Source organism: Saccostrea cucullata, unplaced genomic scaffold (genome assembly GCF_032062105.1).
Source record: "Saccostrea cucullata isolate Sc308-1 unplaced genomic scaffold, CSIRO_AGI_Scuc_v1 ctg5382, whole genome shotgun sequence".
In the NCBI taxonomy this organism is placed as follows: domain Eukaryota; kingdom Metazoa; phylum Mollusca; class Bivalvia; order Ostreida; family Ostreidae; genus Saccostrea; species Saccostrea cuccullata.
Genome location: NW_026929780.1, coordinates 1 through 26,569, shown reverse-complemented (window position 1 = coordinate 26,569; position 26,569 = coordinate 1). Strand labels below are relative to the sequence as shown.

The following is a 26,569-nucleotide window of genomic DNA, read 5'->3' as shown; positions in this document are numbered from 1 at the left end:
TGCCAAATCATTTTTTTATCGTATAAATAGACAATGCATTTATTGTAACCCTTGATATACTAGTAGTCATTTAGTGAACACCCAATGATTGCTTCAGTTTAACATATCTTATACATAACAAGTATCCTTTCCTAACCGATTACAGTATAGATCTATCAATGGTTTGAACCTTATAATGGTGTTCATTATACTGTCATATTAATAACTGTTACGCGTTCACACTCCAACACGTTCACAGTTTTTGTTCCGTTATGAAATTCTTGATCGTTATACTAACTTGCACGCTAAAAACAAGACATCTGATTAAAAAAAAAAATAATGTTATCTTTAAATCCATGCATCAGCATCTATGAAAATTTCCAAACCATGCATGAACATTCTTTTTGAACACCTTTTTGTGAAACAGGTCGATTTGAAGTTTTTGGATTAAAAAAAAAAAACAGGAAATGCTCACGTGACATAAGTTGTCACCAACTGAGTCTGACACTAGAATACTGTTCTGTAACAACACAACTAGAAGTCATGGATGCTGCTGAATTTCGAGTCAAGGCCAAAGAAGTCGTAGACTTTATTGCAGATTATATGGAAACTATTGAAAACAGACGAGTATCCCCGGATGTCAAACCTGGTTATCTCATCAACGCTGTACCCAAAGATGCCCCGAAAGACCCCGAGAACTTTGAGGATCTTATGAAGGATTTTAAGGAAATAATATTACCTGGGGTAAGCGTATACTAGAAGAAAATTTAAGCCATAAATTGAAATAGGAGTTGATGTAAAAGTTCCTAATTTAAACGTCTAGAAGTTTTTCGTTTCTGCTCGATCTGCGATTCGATTTTTGGAGTTTTAATTTTTGTTAAGTTTGAAATAAATCACAATAATTTTCACGATCATTCTCCCCAAAAGTGCGCAAAAATATTGCGCCGTAAATTGCATCTTTTTTGCAGTACGGGATCTGTAGCGTTATGGTCAAAGACAAATATATAAAACCTATTACGCTACAGATCTGCAGCTAAATCGGTCTCAGATTTAGATTTTTTCCCTATGTTTAATTTCTATTGTGACCCACCCTACCCCAGGGGTCATGATTTGAACAATCTTGAATATACTTTTTATTTACAAAAACTTAATTTTCGTGTAATTACGCGAGACAGAGAGCTAGCAAAAATTTCATTCTCGTGCATGCGCGGATCTTGAGGAGCGGGGGTCAGGACCCCCTCCTGTAATTTGCAGGTTATCAAATTCATATACTAAAGCAAGATAAAAGTTACCTTGGACCCCCCCCCCCCCCCTCCGAAAGCGCAGACCCCCCTGATAAACGCAAATTTGTGTTAAATCCGTATGAAAAGTCAAAGGTTTGAAGCATTAGAAGTCATAGACTACGCGAGACAGTTAGCTAGCGAAAATTTCATTCTCGTCAGTCGTGTATTTTAGTATTCCTAAGATTATATTTAGGAATAACCACATCTGGTTAATCAAGAGCCAATAACTATCTCGTAAAAATAAGATATCACAAAAATTTAGTGATCTACAGTACCTAGAGACGTTCTGTATTAAATTTCTTGATAATAATGGCTTTGTTGTTCTTGAGAACAAGATTTCCAAATGATCGTTGCTATACTAGAATATTCCTAACTAAAACTTAAATAACCCGGTGTTCCCTCTCTACCGAAAAGGGTCATGCTTTGAACAAATTTTATTTAACATTACCAAAAGATGTTTCCATATAGATAAGAGAATTCATTTCCTTGCTATTTTTTTAGAAGAAGCTTGTTGAAGATTTTTCCATGGAATGAATTCATTGCCTGATGTCACGGCGTCAGGCTGTATAAGGATTGATAATTGCTTGATCCGAAACTAATAGATCATACCCAGAGAGCTAGATTTTGTGCAAGCTGATTTACATTGCAAATCTTTTACCTGCATTTTAAAAGAAATTTTTTTCCAGGGAAACAATGATTTTACTGATGCAAAATAATGCAGTATTGACTTTGTTTACTCTGTTTGCATGAAACAGATTATTCCATGTGATTTACCGTTTCAACGTGTCCGTGTATCTTTTTTACTGCATTTCTATACTACTGGATCAGTCCATTTATGTTCTCAAAAAGGGGTGAATCGCTCTTTTCGCGCCAAATGTCACGAGTAAGCGAGATTCGCGCCTTTTCTTGGATTGTTCTATTGTATGAATGGGGGTGCTAACTGTCATGGAATTAAATAAAGTTGTTATTGTAACCTCCGTCTTCTTATGATTCAGAAATTCTATCTACAAATTATATCTTATTCCTTAAAACAACATATAAATCGTATGTATCAGAATATGGACATGCAAAACAAAAGAAATAATTTCTTTAATTTGTTTCCCCTCTGTTGGTTTATTCCATATTTTGATGGACTAGTCCAATCACCACAAACGATCGACGCAGTTCAACCAGGTTCCAGACGATTTGACGAAAGAAATTACCTGTGCGAAATCTTGGATTTCTTTTCCACAAAGGCCTAAACGTTGGATTTACCTATTTCGTTCTCAAAAAATTATAGTACCCACGTTTCAGAAAAAAAGATCAATGAACACAAACTACTACTGTTTACTTCATTGGAGAAAATGCTTTCCTACAACATATGTATTTAGTTATATCCATTCTCTAAAATGTTCACAATGAATGATTTGACAACAGATTTCAGAATAGGTGTAGCTTTAAATTTAGATCCAGGGGTAGATCAATCTACTTGCAGAAAAGGCAATCGCATCATCTCGGGTCTTTTCGTCAGAGGTCAAACTCGAATGTATCGACATCATCGGATGTTAAAAATTTATACATTTCCTGTTCATAGTAAAAACTGAGTTAGAAGTCCCTTCTATAGTATATTTTAGATAATATCATTACATTGGCTAATGAATAAAGTTAACTCCATTTTCCAGAGAAAATAGGTCTATATACATCATCCATGCTTTATTTCAAAGTTTGTGAAAAGGGGGGGGGGGTGTCATGGCGTATAAATTAACAATACATTTGTGCTCTCCTTCCCTAGATGAGGCCCGAGGAGAGGGACCGAAAAGTTGCGATTGGCAGAAAACCCACATACATTAACCAATCTGTTAACAACTCTTCAGAATGCAGCAAAGGCATCGTTCTTTTACAAGTTAAATGATTAAATATTTTTACAAGGTTCTCAAATAAAAAAGACATATTTCAAACACAAACAAGAGGCCCAGGGGCCACATTGCTCACCTAAGCAATTTGGATAGGAAAAAGCACACATCAGATCAGAACTGAAAGTTTACCGAGGATTGGGGCTTGAATTTTAACCCCCAGGGGATCATGATTTGAACAAAGCTTGAATCCACACTACCTAAAGACGATTCCCTTTAAATATCACTAAGCACTGCTTTCAAGTACTAGAAAAGAAGATTTTAGAAGGTTTCCCTAGATATTCCTATGTAAAACTTTTATCGGCCATTTGGCCCCACCCTACTGCCGGGGGTCATGATTTGAACAAACTTGAATCTACACTACCTGGGGATGATTCCACAGCAGTTTCATCTTTCCTGTCTCAATGGTTCTTGAGAAGAAGATTTTTCCTATATATTCCTATCTTAAACTTTGATCGGCTATTTTGGCCCCAACATAAACCCGGCGGTCATGATTTGAACAAACTTGAATCTACACTACCTGAGGATGATTTCAAATGAGTTTCATCTTTCCTGGCCCAGTGGTTCTTGAGAAGATTTTCAAAGATTTTTCATATATATTCCTATGTAAAACTTTGATCAGCCATTTTGGCTCCATCCTACACCTGGGGGTCATGATTTGAACAAACTTGAATCTACACTACCTGAGGATGATTTGTATGATCATCATCTTTCCTGGCCCAGTGGTTCTTGAGAAGAAAATTTTTAAAGATTTTTCCTATATATTTAAAACTTTTATCGACCATTTTGGCCCCACCCTACCTCTGGGGGTCATGATTTGAACAAACTTGAATCTACACTTCCTGAGGATGATTCCACACGAGTTTCATCTTTTCTGGCCCAGTGGTTCTTAAGAAGAAGATTTTTAAAAGATTTTTCCTATATATAGCAATATAAAACTTATGAACTCCATTAACAACACACGCTCTCCAAGGCCGTCATGTTTTGAAAAAACTTGAATCTACACTACCTGAGGATGATTCCACATGTGTTTCATCTTTTCAGGCCCAGTGGTTCTTGAGATGAAGATTTTTTAAAAATGCCATTATTTTTTCTATAATTCATTATTATCTCCCCTTGGAAAAGGGCGTGGCCCTTCAAATGAACAAACTTGAATCCCCTTTACCCAAGGCTACTTTGTAGCAAGTTTGGTTGAAATTGGCCCAGTGGTTCTTGAGAAGAAGATGAAAATGTGAAAAGTTTACGACAACGACGCTAACGCCAACGACTACGACAACGACAGACAACGGACAAATTTTGATCAGAAAAGCTCACTTGAGCCTTTGGCTCCGGTGAGCTAAAAAGTATTGCTCAAAAGGTTTATCACTTCTCTTACAGATATTGATTGATTACGTCAGGCAAGCTTTTTGAAAAGCTGTTACTTGTAATTATGTAAATCTTTGATCCTCCAATGTGGTCCCACCTTATCTCCAAAGTCATAAATTATACAAATTTGAATCTATACTACCTGTTGATGCTTGCATGTAAATATAACCAATCATGGCTTTATTGTTCTTGAGAAAAGAATTTTTCAAGATTTTTACTATGTATTTCAATGAAAAACATGTCCATTCTTGCCACACCTTACCTCCCGGGGAACAAGATTTGAGCCCAACCTGAATCTTCCCTTCCTGATGAATGATGATGTTTCCATGTAAATTTCATCAGTTTTGAACCACTGGTTCTAGAGATTTTTTTTATGTATTCCTATGTAAAAATTTGATTGTATAGTGTGTCCCCACCCTACCCCCGGAAGTAAAGATTTGAACAAACTTGAAATTACACTCCCAGAGGATGAAGTTCTTGAGAAGAAGATTTTTAAAAGATGCCAATAATTTTTCACTAATTCTTAATTACTAGTATCTTCCCTTCATTATAACATATAAATTTGAATTATCCATAACCAAGGACCCTTTGTGGCAAGTTTGGTTGAAATTTGTCCAGTAGTTATTGAGAAGAAGTCGAAAATGTGAAAAGTTGATCAGACACACGTCCTCACGACGACGGACGAAAACAGAGAGCAATATTAGGTCACATACGTGACTCAGGTGACCTTAAAAGTTATGACGTCCGCGGACAATCCGAACAACCCTCTATACAAACCAACAAGGTATATCCTATTGTGTCGAAATACTTAATAAGATGCAAGGTCACGAAACAATAGAAAATGACAATGAACCAAGGATCATACTAGTTCTCGATTTCGACCTACAATTTACACCCATTTAATTCAATATTTATAGTAATCTAGCCATAAAATCTTTGTCTGATACAAAGAACAATACAACAGTACATCTGATATATTAATTATTTTAATACCAGTGCTAATTCGAGCTCTTGAAAAAAGGGGGTAGATGATATTTTCCATTGAAATCGGGCTTTGAAGCATCTTCATATTTTCAAGAAGAAGCCCATGTGCCACATCGCTCACCTGAGCACTGTGGCTAGGAAAAAGGAGAAATTGGTTTATTATTGAAAACTTTAAATCCAAAAGTAATCCCATGACCAATCATGGCTTTGCTATTCTTGAGAAGATGATTTTTTAAAGAATTTTTCTATATGTGTCTATGTAAGACTTTGGTCGGCCATTGTGGCCCCGCCCTACCCCCGGGGGTCATGATTTGAACAAACTTGAATCTACACAACCTGAGGATGCTTCCATATGAATATGATCAATTATGGCTTTGCTATTCTTGAGAAGAAGATTTTTAAAAAGTTTTCCTATATATTTCTATGTAAAACTTTGGTCGGCCATTTTAGCCACGCCCTACCCCAGGGGTCATGATTTGAACAAACATAAATCTACACTACCTGAGGATGTTTCCCCATAAGTTTCATCTTTCCTGGCACAGTGGTTCTTGAGACGAAGATTTTTAAAACATCCCACCAAATTTTCATTAATTCCCAATTATCTCCCCTTGAATGAGGGCGACGTGGCCCTTTATTTGAACAAACTTGAATTTCCTTCTCCCAAGGATGCTTTGTGGCAACTTTGGTTGAAATTGGCCCAGCGGTGTTTGAGAAGAAGTCGAAAATGTGAAAAGTTTACAGACAGACAGACGGACGGACGCCGGACAAAATGTGTTCAGAAAAGCTCACTTGAGCCTTCGGCTCAGGTGAGCTAAAAAGTCTTGGATGGAGCTTGTTGAGCATTGTATTGACCAATGTTATTTTTTCAAAATCCATTTTTACTAGTTTCACATGTACAACGTTTTGAATATTTGTTGAGCAGATTTTACATCATCAACATCCCCTCTTTAATGCCTACTTCCCCCTTGGTCACTCCTTTGCTTCAGTCCTGGGTACTATGCTGTCTGACGGGATCGCAGGCATCTCCACATCCTGGGTAAGTCTGATGAACACATTCACATCTACTGCACTAAATACAAATAGTCGTGGATTTTTAGCTCTACTGGTCAGAGACCAGAAGAGCTTATGCGATAGTAATGCGTCCGTCGTCCGTCCGTCTGTCTGTCTGTCTGTCCGTGTTTACGAGAGTGCATTTATTGGGTATTTTTCATGCCAAGATTGTACTTATTGGGTACTTTTTGCTTATTGGGTATACCCAATAAGAAGTGTCGCTGAATATGCTTAAAACACCCTAATTGGGTATTTGCAGGTTAGTACCCAACAAAACTTGGACACGACGATTTGTCCAAAAAAGTGTCCAAAAAAGTTGCTTTCACGGACGCACCGTGTTTTGTTGTTTCAGTTTTACATTCGGAACTCTAAATTCTCGAGAGTTCCGAAAATCAACTTCCGTCGATCCTGATCATGAAAACGTTTGTTTTCATGGAAAAAAATATGGCGACTAAGAAACACTTAATGTCAACAAGATTTTCTGATTGACAAGAGAAAAGGTAAGTTTATTCGATTAATATTTATCTATTGCTGGGTTCTTGTTTAAGGAAAATAGATTTTAATGTAATTTTGAAAACAATTGTGCACAAAATTAAAATAGATATATCGGAACAATTAATCCTAAGTTGCACTTGTTTGTATTTTGAATTTTCTCTGTCTTTTTAACTATCTTGAGGGCGAGAAGTATTTAGTAAATGATCGTATATTGTTGGATAATCTTTAATAAATCGAAAGTGTTCATTATTTAATTTTATATCATAACCAACTAAGTATGTTCTGACAATGTATATTGGAAAGGGAAATGAAAATTTTAACAATCGTGTGTTCATAAATCAGCTGTAAATTATCGGTTCATGTGGACAGTATTACAATCGCAAAGTGAGCTGATGATAAATGGGATAATTGACAACAACTAAACAATTGTATGTAAGTTTATCTCATCTGATATGTAACTTAAGAGATTCATTGTATTACTGAAAAACTTTCAGTCAAAACAGTGCTTCTTTCTGTCTTTGATTTTGACTGAGTGTCTGCTTTATTTTGATTTTTTTTTTAAATTATTGTTTTTGTCATTTGTTTTAATTAATTTAAAACAAAACTGAAATTGATATAGGGCTACTATAACTATATTTCACATGATGGGTGTGTAATTAGCATCGCGCTACACCCGGGGCTTCCATTTTTGAGGATGGGGCTAGTGGTTTTCTGCACTGAGGAATCCCCTTTGGCTATTAAGAATTTTAAAATACACATGTAATGCATGAAAAGCACCACCGGTATTTTCACTCTTTTTTGCTATTTAATTCCCTAATATGGACATATTCCAGACAACATGCTCATATTATCCATACATCTACACAACTGCATCCATTTTGCAGTACTACAAAACTGATTTACTTAAAAACGATCTTTTATTTCCTAATTTGAATTCCTCTCTTTCCTTCGTTTAATATAGCAATATTTGCTTGTACATATATGCCTCACAGATATCTCATTATTAAATTATATACATTTACTCAATCAGCTTAATGATAAGTGTCATGCAATTATGTAGCGTTTTTTAAAAGCCATATATGGCCTAACTGATCAAAAAATATATTATTGAAAAATACAAAATTAAGTAAAGAAATATAGTTAATACATTTAAATTAAAGCTTTTCATACAATTCGGAGCACGGAGAACACCTCGTTTTATCTAATAACACGCTTTTATCTTTTCTGTAATGTGTTATTCAAATCTTTTGTATTTTCTTCCAAGTCGGAGAAAACTCCGAGAATCCAAATTAAATTTTGATATCTTTATAACGCAATTGACTTAGATTTTGTAATTTACGGAAAATTTCTATCTTTATCATGTTTATATAAAGTAATGATACAAATGATAAGTTCTTATAATTTTAGTCTAATAATTTTCATTGTACATACGCCATATATGGCTTTAAATGATTCAAGATGAAAACAAAATGATTTTTGCTTCGTTTTAATTAGACGAACTAGTGAATGACCAGAAAAGGAAAATTTAAAATCTTTTTTTCATTTTTTTAAATCATTAATTTATATATGATTAAATTTTACCAGCGAAAATTAAATTAAACTTTAATTTTAAAAAGAATCATCTGTAGTTAATACCCTGGGGCCCGTTTCATCAAAGGTCGTACGCCCAGTCGTAGCGCTACGCCGGCGTAAAGTCGGGACTAGCACGAATATTTGCATTTCATTAAAGAGCGTATCGTTACGCCTGACTAAATTTAGGCCAAAATTTTACGTCTACTCATGGGTAGGCGTAAGTTAGGGCGTAAAGTTAAAATAAGGCCTTTCTATTAATTTTAGCGAGTTCTAAAGAAAAAGTAAGGTTCTAAGAAGAATTTAAAATACAAACAATGCATTATTTAATTATACATATTATGAAGAGGGGGAGGGGGGGGGGTGTTGTTACAACTACTTGGGGACGTAGTTGATTTGAGTAATAACGTACTCAAATAATATTTTGATAAATTTCTGCTGAGAAGAAAAGATTGTTTTATTAGAGATTTCTTACGTTTTGACAATGCATTCATACACGTTTGATTGTGGTATTGTATGTCTAAGGTATTGTAAATCAATTTACATATATAACTGTATTTCTACACCCCGCTTGAAAAGCGGGACGGTACATGTATATGTACATGTATATACTATTTAGTAATCGGGATGTCCGTCCGTCCATCTGTTACGCTTTGGGGGTACCCATCTCTATCCGCAACTCCTTTCATATCACTGATTGAAATTTGGTGAAATTTTCACAGAATCTTTATTATATATTGCCATTGTGCCTTATTGTACTTTTCACAGAATCTTTATTATATATTGCCATTGTGCCTTATTGTACTTTTTGATCCGATACATATTTTGGGTTTCCCACAGCAAAACATGGACACTGCCATTATATTTAAATGGAAGGCGGGGGATATCTTTTATTGAACTCATTGCTTACGGTATCTCTAGTTTCTTTTTCATTTACTAAAAAGAGACCCATTAAAATTGTCTATTTTGAAAAATATTTTCCAACAACATATTTTCTGAAAAACAAAAAAAAATCGGTTTCAAAAGCATAGTTATCATCTTTCATGTAATTTTCTACATTTAAGAAAAAAATTCAAAAAAATAACCCATCTTAAAACCAAATAGTTTTTGTCATGTTTGAAGAGTCCATTTCTTATTAACTTCTCGTCCACATGCGTGGATCCAGAGGGGGTCGGAGAGAGGGTTCAGAATCTCCCGAATTCGCAGTTTAATTAACATTGAATGTACAGATTACTTAGTTAAGGACGAAAGTAATTATTTTCCTAGGTATCTGGGACAAGTGATGCTCCCGGCGAATCATAGACCCCAACCCAGGGAGGGGGTTGGGGTCTGATAGACAATAAGAGATTTTTGAAAGTGGTAATAAATTATTGCTTTTATAATATCGATGTAAGATGGTGATAATTACACAGTTAAGTTCAAGAATGAATTATTCCTAATTTTTTTTTCTCAGACAAACATTGATGCAGAAGACATCTTTAATGTTCATAATTTTGTTTAAAAGAGCAAATCTTACATAGTATAAGATCATGTGAGCGCATATAAAGCACATATAAGATGAAAATATACATGTTTTTGATTTCCTGCATTACTTACATTTTAATGAAAACAAAATAAAGAGTAGCTGTAACTAAATTTTAAAGACAGAGGCCACACAAGCAGAGAATTTTTGTAAGAATATCTTTGTAGTCATTTTTCCAAACCTCTCTCTCTCTCTCTCTCTCTCTCTCTCTCTCTCTCTCTCTCTCTCTCTCTCTCTCTCTCTCTCTCTCTCTGTGTACTTTTAAAACGGTACATCACATTTAATCTGCAGATAGTAAAGAATTTTTTTCTATAACTGAACAATTATGAATCAATTGAATTGACAAAAAATTAATAAATATAGACAGGATTATCTAACATGTACCATAGTAGTAAACGTGTAAAATTTATTTCTTGACTCAAAATGTGTTCATATATATTTACATCCGCTGAATATATTCTCCTTTATTTCTTAAGAAAACCCATTGCGTTTATCACTGCATGAACTACAGTCGGAATGTCGCTTGTACAGATTTCTTGATCAGTGGCTGTTCTATCAATGAAACGTATAAAGACGTTCGCATCATTAATACAATAATTAATCTTTTTAATCCTACTTTAAATAATTATTTAAACAGATATAAATATAAACAATAAAATGTCTTTCTTTGATTGTTATTACTGGAATGAACGGTCGCAGCTATTACAGAAAAAATTTACATAACCCGCTTACGCGGGTTATGTATTTTTTCTGCAACAGCTGCTTCCGTTCATTCCAGTAATACCAAACAAAGAAAGCATTTTATTGTTTAAGTAAACCGTTTGCATTTTGTTTTCATTATTTTTGCTTGCATATACATTTCTTATTAAAATTTTTAAAAATCTTATTATGTCTCAAACTTAATTATTAGTATTTGTCAGTAGAATCAGTATTTATCGAATCATGAAATTTATTATCAAAGGCGAAGTTATTAACCTGTATCAATTTTGGGAAGAGGGGGTATGGCTGTAATTAAATTTCCAAAATGAATAGTTTTGCTTAATTCCGAAATACAAGTACATGTACTGTCCTTTTCATCCTTTCAATTTATTAGACTTTTATTATTGAAATATTGTAAAAAAAACTAAAATTGGTTTCTTAAAAGATGCATGTCTCTTACATAACACTATAAACCCATGCATGTTTCAATTAGTGCAAGTATTAATTTATCTATAACTTGTGTTATTCTGTACTTTGACGTGCTACATTTTATACATGTTTGTACGCTTTGGGCAATGTTTATGTTTTTGCGCCTGCGCAATGCAATGTTGTCAAGGACTTAGTCCTGTGACTAAGCGTATCTTTTACGACTAGACTTACGCCACTTGGTGAAACGCAAATTACGCCCGACTAAATTTTGGCGTAATCCCCGGAAGTACGCCTAAGTTAAGGCTTAACTTTACGACTTTTGATGAAACGGGCCCCTGACTTTTTTCACGATGAACTTTTTTTCAATGTTACTTTTTAATTTTTGCCTCTATATTTGGGCTTGTCACTTTTTACTCGGGGATAGTAACTTTATTGCCACAAAGCTGTGGATTAGTACTTGATTTCCTTTATTGCACAGCGATGACTATGATTTAATAGCACAAAAAGCTAATGGGTTTACGTATGTGAATTTATATGATTAATGCTTACTTGTGATAGGATAACTGGAGATAATGATTCCTTTTTTCCATTGATATTACATAAATATTTTCCTAAGTATTATGTTACAGTAAATTGATTTAGATTTTTTTAAATAAAAGTAATCAATAATTACAATGGAAATTAAAACCATAATCATGTTCATTGAGGATTTTCAATATGTAACAGGTCAAACAGGAACTTCAATTGTGAACATTGCAGAGAACACACCCATCAGAAGATGACCCTCAGAAATAGGACAATTGTAAGTAATCAGTAAAATGAACAGGAATACTTCATGCCAACCATAAGATTTTTAGAGACATTTTCGCTTCTTAAATTTAGAAGAGATAGAGGGAAAAACTTGTACATACTACATAACTACTAGGCAACCAACCTTTAACTGCAGGAAAGCTTTTGGTATGTGCAATACAGCTACATAAAACCTCTTTAGTATTCATGTTAAGTTTGAGAAAGTACCTTAGTATTTTTTTCTAGTGTTTGCCAACATTTTCATGCACACTGTTTGCTTGTTTGTACTATCATTTTATTTTAAATTCTTCAGATGCCCTTTACCTTTGCCAGTTTAGAATCATTTGTTTTAAGGGCATCTGAGGGTTGGTTCCAGAACTTAATTAATTGTAAAGTAAATACTGGGGTACTATATGGTCATAGGTTATGTTAATACATGTATAACATTTTGTTCTGATAGAGGTGGCATACAGGAAAAGAAACAATACTAGATATCACTTCAAAGGAATAAAACAGCTTCATCTTGTAGGTGTATTTTATTTAAGGATCACTACTTCATGTCTGATGTGCTGAAAGTTATTCATAATCTGTTTGACTGTAATTTTTCATATTTTCAACTTCTATCCAGCTTAGTCAATTTTAATTAAATTTTGTGCAAAGCATACCCCAGGAAGGGGGGATGGAGTGTCAAGTGTGTCTCTGTCCCTGTCAACATAATTTCAAAGCAGTTAGTAAGGTTTGGGTCAATTTTAAATCCTCTTTAGCAGAACCATTGGGCTAAAAACAATACTAATGTGAAAGCTTTATCGTTAAGTGTAGAGATGTTTTTGAAGATTATGTACCCCTAATGTACTGATAGTGTTACATTAGAAGTCTAAAATTTGCAAAGAATAGGTGTAAAATCTTTTTAAAATCTACTTCTTAACACTCAGAAACTAACGTACTGTCTAATTAATATGCAACATCGTTTTGTGTGTTGAATGATGATTCCATTTTGATAAACTTATGGCGGATGGGGGGTATGATGAAGATGCAGTTAGACATAGAAGAAAAAAAAAGAGTTGATAGAATTTAGTTTTTCTTCCATTTTATTTATCAATACATATTTCTGAATAAGAAATATACTTCTACTTCTTGGTTGGGTTTGATCAACATAAAGGGTGATCTTGCTGTAGTCAAGAAAAACATGTTTTATACGGCAAAGAAATGCCTTTATCTCATTGCAGAATGAATAAAATGGACAGAGGCAGAACTGAAGGAGATGCATGAAATGAGGAATATTTCAAAGATTGCCTGAGCATAACCACTGCTGCTGGATAAACATATGGCAATATAAAAGAGCAGGGTCAATGGAGGTATCATACAGTATAGGCCATGAGAGACCCTGAAGAAGAAAGTATTGAACAGAAACAAAAATAAAACCATTTTGACATTTATTGAAATATAGGATCAAAGTCTTACATGTAAAATTTGGGCATGTAATGACTTTTCTCTAGCTCTAAGACTTATAACAGTGATGATTTGATTTAATATCTTTATCCCGATTTGTGGAAAAGATTTGGACATAGTGCATCAATTATTTTAAAGTTTTGATACAACGAATTCATTCATTGTACTTGTAACTAAGTTTTCTGGTGCGACACTGTTTTATCGGCTTCAAAACTAAGTTTGTGATTTCCAAACCAGATTAATGAGATCATGTAATATCTTTTAACATCGGTGACTATTTAATCCATTCTTTTACATCCCAGAAGTATTTTTATTATTACAGGGAAAATATGTATTGTACATGTATCTGTAATAAACAGGATTATAGAAATTTTCCATATAATACAACACAATCGTAGCAGCTGAAGGCAAATATTTTATCAAGGGTGTGATCTATTTATCAATATGGTTTTCAGCATCTTGCTCTACCTGTAATGACTTGCTCCAAGTTCCAATATTTAAATTTAAATTTTGCAAACATGGTTATAAAATTCTTTAAAAGCCATTTAGTTTAGGCACAAAATGCTTATATATTTCCTATCATTTGTAAAGTGTACACTGAATGAGATGTGGAATGTTAGAATTAAAGTATTAAATATGTTTTGGACTTATGTATGCTTATGCAGATAAATTTGAATTCAATTAGGGAAGGTAAATGTCATACTTATTGGGTTTGCAATCTAATGCAAGAGTATAAATATCCAAGACAAATTTGACAATTTTAATGAAGGGTATAAGTAACCCAAGAAGAATTGGACAGATAAACATCACCTGTTGGGTTTTATTCTAATGTTGGGATGTAATATCCAAGAAGAGTTGAACCAATGTCCAATACCTATTGGGTTTTCTTTCTTATGAAAAAAAATTTGAGTACCCCAAGAAGAATGTCCAATACCTTTTAGTTTATATACTATTGAAGGGATGAAGATATCCAAGAGGAATTGGACAGGTGTCCATTACATGTTGGGTAGTATTCTGATGAGGGGATTCTCAAGAAACCCAAGAATTAGACAAGTGTCCATTGCCTGTTGGGTGGGATGTAGATATCCAAGAGGAGTTGGACGGATGTCCATTACCTGTTGGATGGTATTCTGGTGAAACAATTCAAGAAACCCAAGAAGAATTGGACAAGTGTCCATTACCTGTTGGGTGAGATGTACATATCCAAGAGGAGTTGGACAGGTGTCCATTACCTGTTGGGTTGTATTTTGATGATGCAATTCAAGAAACCCAAGAATTAGACAAGTGTCCATTGCCTGTTGGGTGGGATGTAGATATCCAAGAGGAGTTGGACAGATGTCCATTACCTGTTGGGTGGTATTCTGATGAAACAATTCAAGAAACCCAAGAAGAATTGGACAAGTGTCCATTGCCTGTTGGGTGGGATGTAGATATCCAAGAGGAGTTGGACAGATGTCCATTACCTGTTGGGTGGTATTCTGATGAAACAATTCAAGAAACCCAAGAAGAATTGGACAAGTGTCCATTGCCTGTTGGGTGGGATGTAGATATCCAAGAGGAGTTGGACAGGTGTCCATTACCTGTTGGGTTGTATTTTATGAGGAGATTCAAGAAACCCAAGAATTAGACAAGTGTCCATTGCCTGTTGGGTGGAATGTAGATATCCAAGAGGAGTTGGACGGATGTCCATTACCTGTTGGGTGGTATTCTGATGAAACAATTCAAGAAACCCAAGAAGAATTGGACAAGTGTCCATTACCTGTTGGGTGGGATGTAGATATCCAAGAGGAGTTGGACAGATGTCCATTACCTGTTGGGTTGTATTTTGATGAGGAGATTCAAGAAACCCAAATAGAATTGGACAATGTACACATGTTCAATTGTTCTTGGGTGGTTTAATCCCTTCGTCAAAATACAACCCAACAGGTATAGGACACCTGTCCAAAGCCTGTTGGATACCTTCATTCTGCCCAACATGTAATGGGCATTTGCTAATTATTAATTGGTCATGACTCAAAAAGGTTTCTCCTTAAATACTTAATTTTGTTATTCAAGAAAGGTTGAACAGAGTCTGAGATGTGTTGAGTTGTGTTTTCACAATTCAGTTTTTTTGCACTTAGGTATTCATATATTTTAATATTAGTTATTTTGAAATATACAGGTGTATATCCTTATTGCTAAGAACAAATTAGTTAGGTGTTACAATAAAAGAGCTATATCATAGAAATTGACAAAAATATGGGTTCAAAACCAAAGGTTTTCAGTCTTGTCTGAATTTACCAGCAAATATTAAATATATAATAAATTTGAAATGAATAAAAAACAATAAGAAAAAACCCAATAAAATACGGACACGAGGATTAATATCCAATAAGATTTGAACAGTAACTACCCAAATAATGCTCTCTCGTGTGTACACTTTTTTTGTATCCAATAAGCAGTATCCAATAGGACTTGGACTTGATGTACCCAATATATAAACAAATGTGTGTCCGTCCGTCTGTCTGTCTGTCTGTAAACAATTTTTCAAAATGCTACTCCTCCTACAGTTTTGGTCTGATTTCAATATAACTTGGCACACAAGTAGACTACACTAAGATACATAATTCTGTGTATCGGTTTTTGATTTCGATGAACGGTGTTGCCGTGGTTACTAAAAATAGAAATTTCTGTGAAATTCTTTCAAAATGCTACTCCTCCTACAGTTTTAGTCTGATTTCAATATAACTTGGCACACAAGTAGACTACAATAAGATACATAATTCTGTTTATCGGTTTTTGATTTCGACGAACGGTGTTGCCGTGGTTACTAAAAATAGAAATTTCTGTGAAATTCTTTCAAAATGCTACTCCTCCTACAGTTTTAGTCTGATTTCAATATAACTTGGCACACAAGTAGACTACAATAAGATACATAATTCTGTATATCGGTTTTTGATTTCGACGAACGGTGTTGCCGTGGTTACTAAAAATAGAAATTTCTGTGAAATTCTTTCAAAATGCTACTCCTCCTACAGTTTTAGTCTGATTTCAATATAACTTGGCACACAAGTAGAATACAATAAGATACATAATTCTGTATATCGGTTTTTGATTTCGATGAACGGTGTTGCCGTGGTTACTAAAAATAGAAATTTCTGTGAAATTCTTTCAAAATGCTACTCCTCCTACAGTTTTAGTCTGATTTCAATATAACTTGGCACACAAGTAGACTACACTAAGATACACAATTCTGTATATCGGTTTTTGATTTCGATGAACGGTGTTGCCGTGGTTACTAAAAATAGAAATTTCTGTGAAATTCTTTCAAAATGCTACTCCTCCTACAGTTTTAGTCTGATTTCAATATAACTTGGCACACAAGTAGACTACACTAAGATACACAATTCTGTATATCGGTTTTTGATTTCGATGAACGGTGTTGCCGTGGTTACTAAAAATAGAAATTTCTGTGAAATTCTTTCAAAATGCTACTTCTTCTACAGTTTTAGTCTGATTTCAATATAACTTGGAACACAAGTAGGCTACAATAAGATACATAATTCTGTGTATCAGTTTTTGATTTCGATGAACGGTGTTGCCGTGGTTACTAAAAATAGAAATTTCTGTGAAATTCTTTCAAAATGCTACTCCTTCTACAGTTTTAGTCTGATTTCAATATAACTTGGCACACAAGTAGACTACAATAAGATACATAATTCTGTATATCGGTTTTTGATTTGGATGAACGGTGTTGCCGTGGTTACTAAAAATAGAAATTTCTGTGAAATTCTTTCAAAATGCTACTCCAAATACAATTTTAGTCTGATTACAATATAAATGTGGCATGCAAGTAGACTGCACTAAGAACATAAAGAGACTTAATTGAGGATCATTATTCTATTCATTGCTGTTGAAAAGTTTCAATCTCCAACTGCTTAAGTACTTTTTTCTTCCTTTGTTATAAGTACAAACCAGTAGAGCTTCAGTCTCGACAGAGACTTCTGGTTTAAAAGTGGGGTTAGGACGTCAAAAAGAAATATTCCCATAGGGTAAATCGTTCTCATGTCTCTGGTTCCTTTTGAAATTAAATATAATGTATACTGGTTCATGTATTGCATGGCTTTCATTCTTTTTTATTTTCAAAACAAATTTTCTGCGGCTGCAAGTTGTCTTTATTGTTTTAATCTTGTTTTCGTTGCAGAAATACAAAGGTTTATATTAACGCGGTTCAAGGTTCATAAACTCTCTGCTCACTCATATAAATTGTAGCTTGAACTTTAATGATTTTCCATAAGAAATGTATTTTATACCTTAAATAAAATACAAACAATTATAGCATGGCTCGCAGGAAAAATTGGACAAAAAGACTTCAACTTGGCAAATCTATAAAGTAATAATAGACATTTATGTCAATTAGAGTTATCTCTCTTACCAGAGCAGAAGTTAGTGATATTCAGATATGACATTCATTATTTTTAAAACATTGATGCAAATACAGATTCTGGAATTGCTTTTTTCATAAAGAGAATTTTAAAAATTGCGACTTTGTCTTGAAATCAAACCATTATTCTCAAAAGATGAATAAGAATTAGAAGCATTTATTGATCCGCAAACGGAAAGTGTTCTTTGCAAGGACTGCAAGCAGTTTCTTATGAACGACATGCAGGAAATTCTAAAATTTCCATATGGCAGTAAATATAAAGTAACGTCCCTTCATCCAGAAAATTCAAGTTTTACAAAATGACAATATCATCACAACACTTGCTTCATTCCAAACTCCTACCCACTATCCTGTGTTTTCATAGATTATATTTCGATTCCAGGCGATCAGTCCCGCATGCACGGAGTTGGAAATGGTTGTCACAGACTGGTTAGGTGACGTATAGTCAATCATTTCCATATGGAATGTAATTTGTTGCTTATAGATACACATTGAGCATTGTTGTTTCATTTCAGGTAAACTCGTGTCTCTACCGAAGCAGTTTTTACACGAGGGAGGAGAGGGTGGGGGGTCCATTCAGGTCAGTAGGATACCAGTGTTTTTCCTGCCTTTTCCCCCCAACAATATTTACGTATAAAAGATTAAGTTCATCATTATAAAGTTCTTGCTTAGAATTTTTTAAGGTTCCTTACTGCAAATTTGTTATTTTAAAAAGTTCTCTATAAGGTATACAACATGACATTATAGGGATCTGGAAGCGAGTGTATTTTCTTGGCTCTTTCCGCTGCAAAACGTCACACTCTACAAAACACAGTGGACGAAGCTCCCCGGCTTGTCGCCTACACCTCATGTTTGGTATATTTGTATTTTGTTGTCTGCTTTTCTTTTAAAACGTAATTTTGTCATGTTCAGCTTTATTGTCCCCCGCTTTCGCGAAAGCGAGGGGACATTAAATCTCATTCGTCTGTCTGTCTGTCCGTCTGTCTGTCAGTCGGTCAGTCTGTCCGTCACAAAAACTTTAACCTTGCCCATAACTTTTGATTTAGTGGAGCTATGACTTTCATATTTCACATGTGTATTCCTTGTGACAAGACCTTTCTTTGGGTACCACCAAATTTTACCTTTTGACCTTGACCTTGGAGTTTGACCCACTTTTACACAAAAATTCCAACATTTTACTTTGGCCATAACTTTTGAATAGTAGGTACTAGGACTTTCATATTTCACATATTTATTGTATGTAGCAAGACCTTTCATTGGATAACAACAATCTTGACCTTTTGAACTTGACCTTGGAGATTTATGTACTTATGAAAAAACTTTAACCTTTACCATATCTTTTGAACGTTGAGGACTAAGGCATTCGTACTTCACAAATGTAATCCTTGTGAAAAGACCTTTCATTGGATACCAAAAACTTTGACCTTGACCTTGGAGTTTTCGCTACTGTTTAAAAACTTTAACCTTTGTCACAACTTTTGAACAGTGGATACTAAGACTTTTATATTTCACATATGTATTCCTTGTTGCAAGACATTTCATTGGATACAAACAACCTTGACCTTTTGACCTTGACCTTTGAGATTTACGTACTTATAAAAAAACTTTAACCTTGACCATAACTTTTGAACGGTGAGGGCTAGGGCTTTCATACTTCACATATGTAATCCTTTTGAGAAGACATTTCAGTCAATACCAACAACCTTTACCCTTTGACCTTGACATTGGAGTTTTAACTACTTTTTTAAAAAAATTTAACTTTGGTCACAACTTTTGAACGGTAGATACTAGGACTTTTATATTTCACATATGTATTCTCTGTGGCAAGTCCTTTCATTGGATATCAACAACTTTGACCTTTTGACCTTGACCTTAAAGATTTGTGTACTTATGAAAAAAACTTTAGCATTGATCATAACTTTTGAACAGTAAGGGTTAGGGCTTTCATACTTCACATATGTAATCCTTGTGAGAAAACCTTTCATTGGATATCAACAACTTTGACCCTTTGATCTTGAACTTGGAGTTGACCTACTTTTAAAAAAAACATTTTACTTTGGCCATAACTTTTTAACGGTAAGGATTAGGGTTTTCATCCTTCAAAAAGAATAAACTTCAGTGTTACTTTCTAAATAAATGACATATGATAGTATGTTCATATTACACACAATATGTCATAAAAAATAACATCTCACCCACAAAGACACCGAAAGCGAGGGACCACAATTCTTTGAATTTGCTTGTATGCATTTAATCCTCATCGATTTAGTTTTCAACATGCCTTTGCCACATGTTTTTTCCCCAAACATTTAACATCTTATTTATGAACTCAATACCTCTAAACTTTCTGGGTTTGCGTTCGAGAACTATTTGTATCGAGAAATACCGTAATATTGATGTTTAACTTACTTTTCTATATCTTTCAGGCTAACGTATGTGTTCAAAAGGCTTGTTCACTGGGGTCCGTGATTTTACGACAGATCGAAGTAGATGAAAATCTTTCCTTGTCTGTAAAAGCTTTGAAAAGAAGCATCATGGTACACTAAAATTAAATCATAGAAATGATAAATGACATAATTGTTTAGCATAAAATTTTAGGAAAATACTAGTAATCCTTTCTGAGATGCAGATAAACTACATATAGCTACAGGTTTTAAAGAGAATAAAAAGAAGTTGCGACTTCGTCTTGAAATTAAACCATAATTCGCAAAAGATGATGAAGAACGAAGAATTAAAGGCAGTAATTAATTCGAAAACGGAATTAATCTGTAAACGGAAATTGTTCTTTGCAAGGACCCAAAGCAGTTTCTTATGAATACAGATATGTAGCTCGCTGGTGTGAAAAAATTGGATGGACGAACAGGATCACAGAGCTACCACCTGAAAAGTGTATATTTAATGTGCAAAATACATGTATATGCGCACGTTTCTAGATTAATTTCTTCCTATTCTATAGTAAAGAGATGAATTGAAAACGCTCGCTTTTTGCACAATATACACATTTTTTTCAATGATGGCTTTGTACATCTCTGGTTATCCAACCTAATCTTTTACAAGATCAGTTACTAATCTGTAGCCTACTGACTTACAATCGCCTTTCTATTTTCAGACAGACAAATCAAATGGACTCCATCCCTTTTTTGTAAGTGTCGATATTTTAGTTCTTCGTTTGCTTCATATTTTTACTTTCAGGCACTACATAATGAGAACTTTCAAAGTATATTCAGCTGTATTTTCATATTCAAACATTGTGCATGGGAAAATAAATCACTTGCCGTGACCTTCAGCTCAACATTCATATATATCGACAACGTATTACCAATTAATAGCTAGTACTTCCATTTTTATGTTGGCTCGCTTAATACTAACTACAAAGCTTTATGATCAACATGATTTCTTTTTATTCGTCAACTTCCCTTACTTATATAGCGATATTCCCTTATCACTTGCATATGGCGTTTGTCTCTTTAATTTGATTCGTAAGTGCGTAGAGTTTCTAAGTACGAAGAATATATAAAATGAGGCAAGCTATTGACAATCATGTTGATGAAATAAGAATATCAATACCTCGTTTAAAGTCATCAGTTGGAAGTTCTATGGTCGATACAATGACCTTGTCAGCAAATACAATCTATCATAAGAATTAAGTATTAAAAGATGACTGACGTTTTTCATCATTGTTTGGTCATTATTTAAATACACTTTTTGAAGTATCGGTGACAATTTTCTCTTTTTTTTCATATTAAAGTCTCATTGATTTCATACATTCTCCATGTTTATGAGATCAATTGTTGTTCATGAGCTTTACCTTTTTTAATTTGAAGTATCGATTATAATTTTCTCTATCTATGAAGGAGCTCATTGATTTAAATTGAGACATTCAACACAGGGAGAAAGAAAGAGATGCATTGTGTATTTTTCAGGTCTGTGCCACGGTGGGCACCACTTCTTGTTGTTCCTTTGATGACATTTATGAGCTGTCGGAGGTGTGTGACAAGGAGAACGTCTGGCTGCACGTTGATGCTGCGTATGCCGGTTGTGCGTTAGTTTGCCCAGAATTCCACTACCTCATTGATGGCAAAGAGGTAAAAATTCGTTTAATTAATATTTTGGAGGGGTGGTTAAAATATTGATTAATACTTGTATGCAATTTTACATAATCCTTATTTAAATGTTTCTATTTTTGCTACTTCTCTTTTATTTCAGATGTTTTCGTGCAATTAATACTTTGGCATACTTTATTTGTATTAAAACTGGTTAAAAACGCCAGACATAAAGGTCTAGAACAAAAATTATAATATTACCATGATTTGCAGAAAATTTCCTCCATCTCTTTTAATCCACACAAATGGTTGCTGACAACAACAGAATGTGCTGTACTTTGGTAAATAACTGCATCCGGGTACAGAGAAAGTCATGCCATATTTAACCTTTCAATCTCTCATACATGTACTCCTTTTCTTCATACTCTATGTATTGTTTCTTTCATTAAGTTATTATTTTTGCTTTTCAGCTTTTAAAGACTTTTGTTCCAACAGCTTGAATTCGTTTACGTAATTTTTTAAAGTACAGATGATTATTCATTTAAAAAATTCCTTAAGGTTAATAAAAATTCATTACAGCTCATACATGTTAATCTTGTTACCTTATTTTACAATGGATTAAATAAAAGAGGGATGGGTAATGAAAATATAGGAACAAAGACTATTTTTAATTGGATCTTTGAAAATGTAGACTTCAATAGTTTCTGTTTTTGTAAATAATTAGGACGGGGTGTTGTTTATAAAAAAGAACTCGTTAGAAGTATTTCTTATAGCATCTCACTGACATTAATCATGCACTCATACAATTCATTGAATATGGTAATGATATATTGACTTGTACTGACTTTCTGCTTCTACTCAATATGATAGTAAGACCCCTGCTGCAGTGACATGAAGGGTGACTTACAGAGTATGATAATATGTTGATTAATATACACTATGTAATGATAAAAAGGAACATATACTAGTATCTAAAATATTTGATGACAGAAAGTAAGAAGAGTTGAGTTTATTGCACAGGAAGACTTGAGATCATTTATCATATAGTTGCACCCTATATATCACTGTAGAGTGTATTTATATAAGCTTATTTGGATTCTGTCTTACCGTGTGTATCACTGTTTCAATGATAGGTTATGTCATTATACTTTCTACATCACAATTCATTTGGACAGAAGATATTCCATTATTTGAAGAATTTTTGAAGCGGCAATAAACAATACTACATTTGATAATTAAAGAGAGAAATTTTGAAAACCTTTGTATTGTATGTACATCGCTGTTCAAAATGCCAAGAATTAAGAGAAAATTCGAATTCAGTCTATTCCCTTAAGGTAAAGAATTTTACATTTATGCTGTACTATAAATGTTACTTTTGCAAGGTTGAAGAACAAAAAACCTCTAACTGATTGCCTCGGTGCTAGTGCCACATATCTACAGCATAAACATCAAGGTAAGACAAGTTCAAGAGAGATGTTATTTGTGAATATTTTTATTTAAATAAAAATATGATGGATGGATGAATTTAGAGATTCTTAAGAAATCTCATCAAAACACTTTATTGATATGTTTATAAACAATTAATACCTCGAATAATCATACCCCCTTCGAATGAAAGGGTTTCCATAGACATCCAAACTTATCTGAAAGCAGAGCTTTCTTAGCTGTTATGGCATGTTTCAAGAAATAAATAATGAATCATCAGCTACAGTTACAAATAAGAAATTTAACGATACAAATAAAAAATTTTACGATACAAATAGGAAATTTTACGATGCAATCGGAAAATATAGAATGCAAATGAAAAAAAATTATACAATTTAAATGACTTTTTAAAAATACAAATGGAAAATATAGAATACAAATTAAAAAAAATATAATTCAAACGGAACATTATAGAATGCAAATAGAAAATTATAAAATATAAATAAAAATTATACAAAAATAAATGAAAATTTATACAATACAAATGGAAAATATTAGAATACAAATCAAAATCATACAATACAAATGGAAAAGATCGAATATTGCAATGTTAATAATCATTATACACTTTTTTCATTGGGTGTTACTTGTGCTCTCGGATCGTTCGCCACAGATTTTTTTTCAGACTAACAAGCAGTACTTAGTATTGAGAATAACCAAAAAAAAAAACTTTTTAATCTGATCTGATATATCCTAACATTTCCATTTTTATATTACAGCTGAAACAACTGACTTCAGAGTATGTATTGTATTACATATTTTCTATTTAACAAAATATCTCACTAAAAATCAACACAACTCTCTTATATGTTACTACATTTATAATTTTATTTATAATTTGGCGTTTGGATTTATAAAAGACAACTTTTTTTTATAAGAACTTTTTATTCTTAAACTTGAAAAGAAATAAAATTATTTTAATTGATTACATTTAATTGAACTGCAGTCTCCATCAATTTATTTCTGACTGAAGCTCGTCAATCGTCGCTTCGTTTCTAAATCATTTTTAACTATAATGTATTATAATTTGGTAAATAATATCGTAAAAGTAATGAGAATAATATACATGTTATACATGTGTAAAAATTTATCTCCTTTAGAATCAATTTGAACGATCTTAGAACATAGTGACAACATAGAAATCCAATTTCACATTAACAAGACCATGGCTTTCAGTACTCAGTATAAACTGCATGTATATAAGAGTGCAAGATGTATATAGAGAATAATACATACCCTTTTCCATATCACATCCTGTATCAGCCCGAGATACCAATATCATCCAGAGGGCCGAAGGCCCGAGGGCTGATATTGGTCGAGGGCTGATACAGGATGTGACGTGGAAAAGGGTATGTATTAATATGTTTATTAAATACTTAGTAATAAAATACAGCATACATTAAGTTGAGAAGAAAATAAGTAAATAATCATGCATGGACTTCTTACATACATGTACATGGTCTATTGTCTCATACATATTTGGGTTTGTTTCTACTTCTATTTCAATGCACTAGATCCGTAATTTGACATTAATCTATTACAAGTATTTGTAAATTAAGATTAACCTTATTTTCAAAAAGTTAAAATTAAGAGAATATGAACCCACCAAAAATTGTGTATGATCACAAGTACTGTTTTTGTGGTTTAATTTACTAAGGGTGTGATATTTGACGTCACAATAGCCGTATCAGCCCTGCAGGGCTGATATGGATTTGCGGGGCTGATATACAGTTATTGCTGTTTTTGAGGTAATACAATGATTTAGCCATCTGAGGAGTACAATGTTCACCGAGTTCCAAGGGCGAGGTAAATATTGTACTTCGAAGATGGCTAAATCATTGTATTGACCAAAAAAACCCAGCAATAATTGTTTTACTATATGATTCACTGATAAAATGATACAGCTCATTACTTGTTATGCATTTAATTAAGTCCTAGCCAACTACAAGAGAGAAGCAGAATTAGAATGTAAATAAACCTTACTAGTCGTATCAATTTGAAGGTGTTTTTTTTTATCAATTTTAGTTGCTATGAAAAAAAATATGTCAGTCTATTTTATAGGATAAATTTTGAAAGAAAGGAGTTATCAGGGAAAACTGACTGCCAAAAAGTAAAATTGTTGTTCAGTAAAAGTGTTGGAGGGGGTTTCCTGCATCCCCTTTTACCACACTCACCCGAAAATATATTATTTGATTATGTTTTGTTCATATGAAAAAAAAGTCATAGTCGTTTAAATAGCTTTCCAAAACAATTTGTATCAATTTGGAATTTCCCGATCTATTTTTAGATCAATGTAGTGGAAATAAATCCTTGTATTCACCTGGAACGTCACGTGCAGGTCAATACAACGTAGTATTTTTCTAACATAGTTGGATCTCAGCCAATCAGAGAGATGGAAATTATTCAATCATATAATAATATAGGTTATCAGCCTTGCAAATCCATATCAGCCTTGCAGGGTTGATACGGCTATTGTGACGTCAGCCATATCGCATATGCAAAAAACCTGTACTTATTACTAAGTATGTAATAAATTAGATTATTATATGATTAAATAACTTCCATCTCTCTGATTGGCTGAGATCCAACTATGTTAGAAAAATATTACGTTGTATTGACCTGCACGTGACGTTCCAGGTGAATACAAGGATTTATTACCTCTACATTGATCTAAAAATAGATCGGGAAATTCCAAATTGATACAAATTATTTTGGAAAGCTATTTAAACGACTATGACTTTTTTTCATGCAAACAAAACATAAGCGAATACATATTTTCAGTAAGGGTGGTAAGAGGTGATACAGGGATCCCCTCCAGCACTTACTGAACAACAATATTTTCTTTTTGGTAGACAGTTTTCCCAGATAATACTATAATACTCCTTCCTTTCAAAATCGATCTATCCTATAAAGAAGACTGACTTTATACAATTTTTTTCACTTGATAACTAAAATTGATAAAAATTATTTCAAATTGATACGACTGGTAAGGTTTATTTACATTTTAATTCTGTTTCTCTCTTGTATTTGGCTAAAACTAATTGCAAACAAGTAATAAGCTGTATCATTTTATCAGTGAATCATATAATAAAACAATTATTGCTGTTTTTTCG

General features: G+C 33.4%; 1 protein-coding gene and 1 long non-coding RNA gene across 2 annotated transcripts; both read left to right on the top strand.

Moving 5' to 3' along the window:
- Nucleotides 1-297: 297 nt before the first annotated feature.
- LOC134282176 (aromatic-L-amino-acid decarboxylase-like) lies at nucleotides 298-24,195 on the top strand (the record flags this gene model as incomplete). Its single annotated transcript, XM_062764615.1, has 11 exons — nucleotides 298-723; nucleotides 6,426-6,539; nucleotides 18,311-18,362; nucleotides 18,444-18,508; nucleotides 18,676-18,783; nucleotides 20,355-20,465; nucleotides 21,038-21,070; nucleotides 21,852-22,013; nucleotides 22,245-22,312; nucleotides 23,354-23,424; nucleotides 24,176-24,195. Coding segments are annotated over exons 1-11 (1,005 nt in total), but the record flags the coding sequence as incomplete, so codon positions are not given.
- LOC134282177 (uncharacterized) lies at nucleotides 6,987-14,066 on the top strand. The gene is made up of 3 exons (XR_009995231.1): nucleotides 6,987-7,053; nucleotides 11,994-12,069; nucleotides 13,283-14,066. It is a non-coding gene; the product is annotated as an uncharacterized LOC134282177 (long non-coding RNA).
- Nucleotides 24,196-26,569: the final 2,374 nt, after the last annotated feature.